The 10,572-nt window shown below is 27.6% G+C and overlaps 3 protein-coding genes across 5 annotated transcripts; all 3 read left to right on the top strand.

Moving 5' to 3' along the window:
* The first annotated feature begins 531 nt into the window (after positions 1-531).
* On the top strand, positions 532-2,783 carry LOC143192792 (GPN-loop GTPase 1). Of its 2 annotated transcripts, XM_076398464.1 has the most exons (7): positions 532-593; positions 755-867; positions 1,140-1,595; positions 1,648-1,881; positions 1,993-2,152; positions 2,238-2,443; positions 2,520-2,783. In XM_076398464.1, the coding sequence occupies exons 3-7, from the start codon at positions 1,214-1,216 to the stop codon at positions 2,633-2,635; spliced, it is 1,098 nt and encodes a 365-aa protein (XP_076254579.1). In that variant the 5' UTR covers positions 532-593; positions 755-867; positions 1,140-1,213; the 3' UTR covers positions 2,636-2,783. The 2 variants fall into 2 exon arrangements, with proteins under 2 accessions (XP_076254579.1, XP_076254578.1); XM_076398463.1 differs by lacking the exons at positions 532-593; positions 755-867 and having other exon boundaries at positions 1,093-1,595.
* Positions 2,784-4,066: 1,283 nt separating this feature from the next.
* LOC143192793 (alpha-tocopherol transfer protein) lies at positions 4,067-5,801 on the top strand. The gene is made up of 6 exons (XM_076398465.1): positions 4,067-4,303; positions 4,568-4,727; positions 4,785-5,037; positions 5,195-5,305; positions 5,372-5,474; positions 5,601-5,801. The coding sequence occupies exons 1-6, from the start codon at positions 4,186-4,188 to the stop codon at positions 5,750-5,752; spliced, it is 897 nt and encodes a 298-aa protein (XP_076254580.1). The 5' UTR covers positions 4,067-4,185; the 3' UTR covers positions 5,753-5,801.
* A 262-nt stretch (positions 5,802-6,063) lies between these two features.
* On the top strand, positions 6,064-10,476 carry Pp2C1 (Protein phosphatase 2C). Of its 2 annotated transcripts, XM_076398459.1 has the most exons (9): positions 6,064-6,524; positions 6,602-6,721; positions 6,782-6,904; positions 6,957-7,172; positions 7,231-7,384; positions 7,435-7,572; positions 7,624-8,687; positions 8,779-9,129; positions 9,428-10,476. In XM_076398459.1, exons 1-9 carry the CDS (start codon positions 6,221-6,223, stop codon positions 9,547-9,549), a joined length of 2,592 nt encoding a protein of 863 aa, XP_076254574.1. In that variant the 5' UTR covers positions 6,064-6,220; the 3' UTR covers positions 9,550-10,476. The 2 variants fall into 2 exon arrangements, with proteins under 2 accessions (XP_076254574.1, XP_076254576.1); XM_076398461.1 differs by lacking the exon at positions 9,428-10,476 and having other exon boundaries at positions 8,741-8,979.
* The last annotated feature ends 96 nt before the right edge of the window (positions 10,477-10,572 follow it).

The raw sequence follows: 10,572 nt of genomic DNA, 5'->3' as shown, positions 1-10,572 counted from the left end.
TATTTCGGTCGCTATTTTTGGTTCGACTGTTTTTACTAGTTACTGTTTTCAGTCGCTATTTTCGGTCCGACTGATTTTATTACTATTTAATATCGACTATTTCAGTCCTTTACTTTTATTTACTATTTTCGGTTCTATTAGTTCATTCGACTGATTTTTAACGTTCTAGCCTTCAGGCCTCGCCGCAACCTTGAAAGTAATGCGCCAAATTTATGCTTATATAGATTTATATGTAATATATATGGTTTTATGTTTTTTTTTGTAGTTTGTTTGTGAATAACTATATATTGTAAATTATTAGAGCAGCATTTTGGAACGCTAGTTTAATAATTGTTAATTGTAAATGATAAATAGTAAGATACTTTTGGCTGGCATAATAGGTAATACTTTGGACTGGTATAATAGGTAATACTTTTTTGATAAACTTTCAGGATTTTTGTCCAAGCCTCTTGTTTGTCGATACTTTTTTCCAAAAATCTTGAAAACTAAAATTAGGTTCCAAAGGTTTCAGAAATTGCATAGATCAAAAGATTTGAAGAATTTTTTACAGTAGCATTTGTTAAATTTCTTTTAAAAATATTAACCGTAAAGAGGTGAGTGAAGTATATTAAATATTTGTAATAAATACATTTTCTGATAGGAAAACTGTACTTTAATATTCAACAATTTATTTTGTTGGCTATTAAGAAAAGCACCACACTTTTTATTTGTTACCGAATGGACTATCTTAATAGAATGTGTTGAACTTTTAAAGCCCATTGAAATAATGACCACCGAGTTATCTGGTGAAAGATATCCCAATGATGTCTTTAATTATACGGTCAATAAGACGACTGCAAAACTCCATCAAATCCAGGATTTTAACAAGTGAGTGGGGAAAAAATGACAAAATTGTCTATTAGATGTCATCAATAAAAGACTGGCAATTTTAGAAACGAATACGATATGCGGGTAGTCCACATTTTTAGATCCTAGATTTAAAAAAGCAGGATTTGTAGGATATTAATTACTATTTTCAGTCGCTATTTTTTTGACTATCGACTATTTTGCGACTATCGACTGTTTTCAGTCGATAGTTCCCCACGCTAATTACTGTCTGTTATGGCTTTAGGTTATATTTATATTGATATATGTTCTAGATATTTACTTTCTTTGGCGTGCAGTTTATTATAAAGGAATAGTGACCTATTTATAATTTATTCCGAGTTATATAATGGCTTCTTCCATAAATTCAGAAAAGACTTCCAAAGTGTCGCCGGTATGCCTTTTAGTTTTGGGAATGGCTGGTAGTGGAAAAACATCTTTAGTTTCTCGTTTATCAGAAGGATATCAAAATAAAAAGCCTTATGTTCTTAATTTAGATCCGGCATGTATAAATCTACCTTATTTTGCTAATATTGATATAAGAGAAACTGTTAACTATAAGGAAGTTATGAAACAATACCGATTAGGGCCTAATGGTGCTATTGTTACAAGTTTGAATTTATTTTCGACAAAGTTTCCGGAAGTTATAAATTTTATAGATAAATCTTCTAATGATGTATGTGTTATTGACACTCCAGGTCAAATTGAGGTGTTTGCTTGGAGTGTTTCTGGTAAAAAATATGTATAATAAAAATGTTCATCATAATAATATATTATTTCTAGGATCTATAATTACGGAAACATTAGCATCTACTTTTCCAACAGTTATTCTTTATGTGGTTGATTGTGTTAGAAGTACATCACCAGTCACTTTTATGTCTAATATGTTATATGCATGTTCAATTTTATATAAAACACGTTTACCTTTTATAATAGTCATGAACAAAGTTGATATTGTGGATGCAAGCTATGCTAAAGATTGGATGACTGATTTTGAGAGTTTTCAGGAAGCTTTAGGTAATAATAAAATAGGCCAAGTTTTATTGTGACAAAATGTGTCGTTATTATGTTTTAAGATATTCTGATAACTTCAGATATATATAATTAGCTTTTTATTTAATTGTTTAGAAGCTGATGAAAGTTATATTAGCAATTTAACGAGGTCAATGGCTTTAGCTTTAGATGAATTTTATCAAAATTTGAAAGTTTGTGGCTTTAGTGCTGCTACTGGTCAAGGTATTGAAGAATTATATAAATTGGTAGAAGAATGTAGAGTTGAATATGAAAAGTAAGTCTGCATGTATATATGAATATATTTATTTATTTATTTATGTTTTTAAAGAAGTCTGTTATTTATAATGTACTTGTTTTAGTGAGTATCGTGTAGAATGGGAAAAAATTAAGTCAGAAACAGAGAAAAAAAAAGTGGAGGAAACTAGTACAAATACTAAAGTTGAAAATGCCTTAGATACTCTTTTAACATCCAAACCAAAAGGAATTGAACTTTCAGATGTTTATTTAAGAAGTCCTGGTAATGATAGCTCTGATGATAGTGAAGGGGAGGAGGAACCATATACAGGTATAGTTATTTTCATTACATTTATGGTGCAATAGTTTAAATTTTAAATATATATTTCAACTATAAATGTTTTTAGATTCATTAGATATCGAAGAAGAGAATGCTTTTAAAAAAGTATTAAAGCAACAGCGTGAGATGCAAATAAAAAGAGCAAAAGAAGCTGAGAAGAGGCAAAAGAGCCAAAAAGAATAAAATATTAATCAATCATTAAATGTAAATTCATACTAACACTATGTACAAACATTTTTACTATTTTAACAGTTTATGTATTTTCATTACATTGAACCCTCTAGAAGTAATGTCTGGCTGGCATTTTAAACATAAATTAACTAGCAATATAGAACAAGTTTTTTGAAAATCATATTTTAAGGCCCCTTTTTACCTACCAGGATTTATGTGGGCTGGACCTACTGTTTAACGTGGGCTTCGAACCACGATCCCCGACATTAATGTTACCTACTAGCTAAAAAGAGCAAGTCAATGTATATATCTATCTGTCAATGTGTATATATATATATATATATATATGTATATATATATATATATATATATATATATATATACATATATATATATATATATATATATATATATATATATATATGTATATATATATTATATATATATATGTATATATATAGTGGCGAGTACTATGTACTATTTAAAAAATGTTAATAAAGTTGTAAAGTCCATTAATTAACTAAATACCATTTTGTAGAGTAAACATTCATTATAATTGCTTACATACAAGTTTACAACCTATACTAATGTTTATAATAATCATCAAATATTTAGATTATGATTAATAATAAAATGTCTGTGATCAATTAAAGATTTAAGAAATGCAATTGTCTTGATATGCCCTTTATTGTGGTACTTAATTATTACTAATTTAGATTTATGATATTATTATTAATCGTGATTAATTATGGTCTTAATTTAAAATATGTATTAATAATAGTGCACATTTGAATTAATTAATTGTACAAAATAGTAATAAAATTATAACTCAGGCAACGCTAATTCTTTTACTAGACTGGCGCTTTAACCAAATAAGTTAGTGCGCCTTATTTTCTGAAAAATTCGAAAATGACAATTTTGTCGTTATGCCTTTATAGTTACGCTAACCTTTTACCTGTTTTAAGGACACAACCACTTACTGTTTAAGGTTCCGACTTGTAAGTGGTGGAGGATCAGGGATGAATATATTGAATATTTTGTATAGTGTGTGTAGCAAATTACCATTATAAAATGTATTTGTAAACATTTTAAGCTCAATCTTATCTCTCTAATAATTCTCATATTGGATAAATAATATTAATATGTATATTAACTATATACCAAACAATTAGTTATAAGTTGATATAACATTGTTGCATAATAGTATAACAGAAAGCGTTGGCTATTACCTATTTAAAGAGGTTTTAAAGAAATGTTGAACAACGTTCAAGGCAACTTTTTATGTGTAGCAAATGTGTCCATTAAGGAACCGGAGTTTAATGACGTAATGTTAAAGTAAAGTTCACTTTTCGACACAAAATTCAGGTTGTTAATGACCCTTGAAAACAATTGAAAAAATAACATATAACTACTATACTATTATTTCGATTAAATTATATTGTCAATATTATTAGTTACAACGGACTGCAAAGTAAAAGGTACAATAAAGCTTGTAGCCCCTGTCGAATAATAGTGGTCGGTATAAGCATAGCACCATATCGTAATATTTTTTACTATTAGTGATGGATAAATGTATGGATGTCGCTATTTTCTATGAATATGATAAGAATATTAAGAAGATCGATGTAGAGCTGCTAATAAAATGGTGCCAACAGCAAAGACATTTTCCAAATGTAACAGGTTGGTGTTAAAAATATGTAGTTTGGTGGTGTTCTTTTCAATATATTGTAACTAATGTTTCATATAACAAAGATTATTAAAATTGTAATATTATTAAGCGATAATACTATATGAATGAACTAATTTTTGTGTAACAATTAACAATATTACAGGAAAAACCACATCCTATTTTATAATTAAGCGTAATCTTTTTTTTGTTTTTATTCTAAACATGTATTACATAAATATTACTTTATTAATCGTAATCTGTTATATTTATTTTAGAACTTCAAGTGATATTGGTACTGCGCAGCTGTTACTACAGAATCGAATCTGCTAAAAATTGCATAGAGAATTATTTTACTATTCGTACCCTTTGCCCTGATTTCTTTTCCAGTTATGATATTAGCAACAATTCCTTGTTAAAACAGCAAATGGATGTTAAGTAAAGCAATATCAATATAGAACATTTAAACATCATCTTATGCTGAACCATATTTAGCTTTTTATCATTTTTGCCTGGAGAATCGAAAGATGGTGACGATATTGTGCTGACGAAACTAGTAGATACAAATCCAGAGGTTTATAATCCTCAAGTGGGAGCCAAACTTTTTGATATGGCTATGATGTTGCATACTTATACAAAACCTCCTTCTAATGGTACTGTTCTTATTATTGACATGAAAGGCAGTGTATTTATGCATATAACTAAAATTAATTTGAGCGAATTCAAAAAATTTTTAATTTATTTACAGGTAAGATAAATATAACAGCTTCCTTAAACTTCCTATTTTTATATGTAAAATTATGACTATATATATATTTTTTTTGGTTATTTTTAATTTATATTTAATAGATGTTAATTTCGAAATTAATACTAAATGTTTAGCTTTATTTTGATAACTCTTTTAGACAGCAATGCCAATTCGCTTAAAACAAATTCATTTTATTAATGTTGTACCATTTATGGATAAGCTTCTAAGTATATTAAAACCTTTTATTAATAAGGAAATGTTTGAGAAGGTAAGATATACCATAATATATAGATATACAATATTCCTTTTTCATAAATAAATCTATTTGTTTTAGATTATAATTCACTCAAATAATGATAACTTGTATAAATATATCTCAAAGGATTCTATGCCTGCAGAATATGGGGGAAAGGCAGAATCTATACAAATATTAGCAGGTTAATATTTATGAAAAGTACATTTATGAGATATCAAATAATTTTATGTTAGAAACAATTTTTTTATTGCACTTATTTATAATTGTAAGATAATTGATAAAATAATACATCAATTATTCGTTTTAGATCGTACGAAGAAAACATTTGTAGATAATCTTGATTTTTATGAATATTTGGAAAATCAACTAGTTGATGAAAATAAACGTATTGGATCTAGAAAAAATGTTGATAATCTGTTTGGATCTGAAGGTACTTTTAAAAAATTGGAAGTTGACTAAGCTTGGTTTATGTACATTTCAGGTTGCATAATATATTAGTTCCAATTTATTTAGTTTTATTTTATTTAATATATTAGCAAAACCATCTCATAATTATTAAACATTTACTACCAAAATACTATATATTTAGCGAAAATTAATATATGTCAAAATTAATTTCCCGCTATTAATTATTTCTGTTTTCAATGCATATACCTACCTTATCGATAATGACGCAGCTTGTCTTTTTTATAACATGTGATAATCGACGTACTTTATAACGTCTATTTTTATCGTGGCCGAGCATGCGTGCCAGAATTATAAAAGACGTATGAAATAGTATTTGACATACTTCCATAAAGTCAATTATGACAGTTAGGGCACAAATATTTCTTTCAAATTTGAATAAATAAACTTGTATAATAAGTGGCTCTATATGGATAAAACGTTAGAAGTTTAGTAAACAATATAAATGAGAAGTTATTAAAAATGCCAGCTTCAATAGGCGTTAACCTCCGAGTGACGGGAAACTGTCGTCAAGGAGGTCGAAAATATATGGAAGATTTTTTCTCTGTGGCCTATCAGCAGACAGAGGATGAGAAAGATTTAGAATATGCTTTTTTTGGTATTTTTGATGGCCATGGAGGTGCAGAAGCAGCTGCATTTGCAAAAGAACATCTTATGGAAACAATAATTAAACATAAAAATTTTTGGAGTGATAATGATGATGATGTCTTACGTGCAATTAAGGATGGATACATTGCTACACATTATGCTATGTGGCGAGAACAATGTATGTTTATTACTTACATTAATTTATGATACATCTTTGCTGCTTGCTAGAAAAATGTGTAAAATTACATTTTTTAGCTAAATGGCCAAGAACAAACTCAGGTTTACCTAGCACAGCAGGAACTACAGCTTCTGTAGCTTTTATTAGGAGAGGAAAAATTTATATTGGACATGTTGGTGATTCTGGAATTATATTAGGTATAATTCAGAGTTAATATATGTATATAAATTTTAAAATTATTCATACATTGGTTATAGGTTATCAAGAACCTGGATCATCAGAGTGGAAAGCAAGACCATTAACTAAAGATCATAAACCAGAAAATGCAGAGGAAATGAAAAGGATTGAAAGTTGTGGTGGAAAAGTAGTTTCGAAATCAGGTTAGTTATTTGTTACACTCAATGATTTTTTTATTTTAATTTATGATTAAAGGTGTACCAAGAGTAGTATGGAATAGACCAAGAATAGGTCATCAGGGCCCTGTACGAAGGTCAACACCAATAGATGAAATTCCATTCTTGGCAGTAGCAAGGAGTCTTGGAGATTTATGGTCTTACAACTCTCAAATTAATCAATTCATCGTATCACCTGATCCTGACTGTTCAGTTTTACCTATTGATGCTAATGTTCACAGATGTCTAATATTTGGTTAATATAATGATTGTTGTTTTATAGTTAATTATCTAAACTGTTGTGTACATTGTAGGTACTGATGGTCTATTCAATATGTTAAGTCCTACTATGGCTGTTCATATAGTCCAGCAGGCAGAAAGGCACAATGAATGTGCTGCCTTAAGTGATTCAGTAAATAAAATGTGGCTTAATCCTAGCAAGCTGTTAGTTCAACATGCACTGGACAGGTTGTAATAATAAAATTTAAAGTTAGTTTTTTATAAAAAAATATTTTTAGATGGATGGCAACCAAAATGAGGGCAGACAATACATCTGTAGTTACTTTAATGTTGGATCCACCAGGTCCACCTAGAGCTCAAGTTTTAAAAGATCGTAAGAAAAATTTACCAGAGAGTGGTTTAAAGATTATGACGAGGTAATGTATTTCCTTATGTTATATTTTGAAAAATAAGCATTATTTTTTTAGGTATGATGAAAGTGTCTCTCCACAGTCACCAACACATATTACATCTAAAAATGTACAAAAAACAGAGTATGAAGAAACAACTTCTGGCAAAACAGCAACACCTGAAACTTTAGTTACTGTAAGTAAAACTGATGTAAAAGATACCAGAGAAGAAGAAAATATAACTCAAGACAAATCAATTGAAAAATGTGATAAAGCTCTCTTTCCAGAGCCAAATAGCAATATTTCAATATCCTCTAGTGATATTTCTAGCAACTTCCCTCTTTTGGAGAATAGTGATAAAACTTTTGTACCTAAATTAAGAGAAAGCACTAGTTTTGATCCCAGGGAAACATTAAAACAAAATGTTGAACCATTACTTGGTAATAAAGACAAGATTGTGCTAGTACATGAAGATAATACTATACAAATCAATGAAGTATCTAGTAGTAATATTGAAGATAATGTATTAGAGGAAGATAAAGTGTCAATAGATTGTGAAGAGCAGAAACCGCAGGTCAGAACTAAAAAGGGATCTAAGAGCATAGATGTTGAAAAAAAGAAATTGTTGAAGAGGAAAGTTGAATCCGATGAAAATACTCAAAGAAAAAGTATGAGATTAAGTTTAAATCAAAAAAGTTTAATTGAAAGTAAAAAGCCAGCTCCGTGTACATTAGCAGAAGAAAAATTAAAGAAACTGGCAGAGGAGGCAGAGAAGGTTAAGTTATTAAAGGAGATAAGTGAAGAAAAGGACAAAAAACATAGTAGGGATAGAAAAGGAACAACATTAAGTATAACACAGAGGTTCTTGAAAAGTAAGAAAATACATTTTAAGAAAAAAATATCTAAAGACCCTTTGAATAAGAAGAAAATTAAAATGGGGTTACAAAGCACTTTGATAAAGAGTACACGAAAATCAATATTGAAACTCAATATTCAAGTAAAAAAAGGCAAATCTAACAGTGTTAAGAATATTAAAAATGTCACTAAGATAATTAAGGGTTCAAATAAAAAAGATAAAAATAAAAAACAAAAACAAATTAGTCCAAATACTAGGATTAAAAGGTCTGATAAGGTTATTGCTGGTAAGTTTGTATTATTATTATTATCATATGTTATTATTGTATTATTATTTTAGGATAATATCTTGTAATATTAGTGTACTGTATATTTTAGGGAAATTAAGTACTTTTAAGAGACAATCTCTTAAAACTAGCTCAATTAAATCCAAAGACGCAAATACAAGAACGGGTAGAGCCTTAAAAAATGTGATAGAAAATGGTAACAAAAAATCTGATAAGAAGATACAAAAAACAAGTGATAATGGTAATGCAAAAAGTAGTCTTACAAAGGAATCAGTTTTAATTGAAAATAAAAGCAAAAGGAATAGTAGAGGTAATAAAGACATTAAATCAAATGTCTTTAGTAAAAGGGAAACTAGAAGTTCAATGTCATCATGCCGAAGGTCTGTTAGAAGTATTGATGCAAACAAAGAATCAAATGCCAAAGAAAATATTACCCCAAAAGGTATATTTATAAGTCTGTTTTATTCTGTGTATACTAGCTTAATTTATGTTCAAAATACAAAACTAAAATTAATTTCTTGGTATCTATATATATGTGAAAAATTGATACAGGATTTTACATTTGTTTTGATCTAATAAATGACTAAAAAGTGACTGTATTAATTTTTAAACTTTATATAGTGCACATTTTATTTGTTATGTTTTTAAAGTAGTACTTTGCGCGGAGAAAGTTTATCACAATTTTGATGAGAATCTTTAAATTTTCTAATTATTTATGTGATAAATAATTTGATTTTTAGGTGCAAAAGTCAGTCCTGCACAGAAAAAATGCATCCAACAAGAATCAGCAAAAAAGGATACCTTACGGCAGCGTATACAGAATAAGACTAAGGTTTTAAAAAAAACTGTCTTGAGAAAGTAACAAAGTATGTTTAATTGGTCTCATTACACCCAAACTATAGTTTTATACAAATTTATAAGAGTATATTTTTAAATTATAAGATTTTATTATATTTATAGCCATACTTTTTAATATGGCATCCCAACTCATTTATTTTGGGGGTATTTTTTGTTTTGTAAATGTAGTTACTATTTGATTACTTTATATATAATGTTCAACTTTTTAGAGTATATGCAAAAGCTTAAACATATTTTGTTATTTAAACTATATTTACATTTGCAAAATATACCTTTTAGAATATAAAGGGATATTGTGTAATTAATGTAATATCTTACTTAGACAATATTTGATTGTCTTCAGTTCTTTTGATGTTGGTTTTGGAATGTAGTAATAATTTTATAGGATAGTTCAGTTTTTGTTTCTTATATACCTTATGTATGTAAAGATATTTTTGGTTTAATTGGTTATGAAAGGAAACAATTTATTTGAAGTGGTGTATATATATATATATATATATATATATATATATATATATATATATATATATATATATATATATATATATATATATATATATATATATATATATATATATATGTTGAACAATCTATTGATCTGGTATTGAAGAATAAATTGTTTTCTTGATAATATTTAAAATTAATTAAAAGTGCCAGATTTTAAAATATTGTTCTTGGTATGGCATCGAGTACCTTTTAGAAAGTTTAATATTAATATATTTTAAACTTTTATCATTTGTATAGTTAATTTACATAATATTTAAATGAACACCAAATCTTTATTTTTCTTTTACATATCTTAATATCAAATGAAAAACTTAGAAAATTGTGCCTTTGTTACCATAAATAAACATAATGTTTAATTATACTGCATAAATGAACTATATTTGTAAAAAAATTATTTTCACAAAAATAAAAATATTTATAATTATCTTGTGTTTTTCACCATTTCGCTATATTTTTAACTTCCCGATAGATTTGCTGTCATTTTATTTTGCCCAGTTAATTTTTTCTGTACAAATTCTTT

This window comes from Rhynchophorus ferrugineus, unplaced genomic scaffold, assembly GCF_030347505.1.
Source record: "Rhynchophorus ferrugineus isolate W39M unplaced genomic scaffold, kcgeb_rfMv2 rfM3, whole genome shotgun sequence".
NCBI lineage: Eukaryota > Metazoa > Arthropoda > Insecta > Coleoptera > Curculionidae > Rhynchophorus > Rhynchophorus ferrugineus.
Note: the sequence above shows the minus strand (reverse complement) of the source record. Positions and strands in the feature narration are given on the sequence as shown.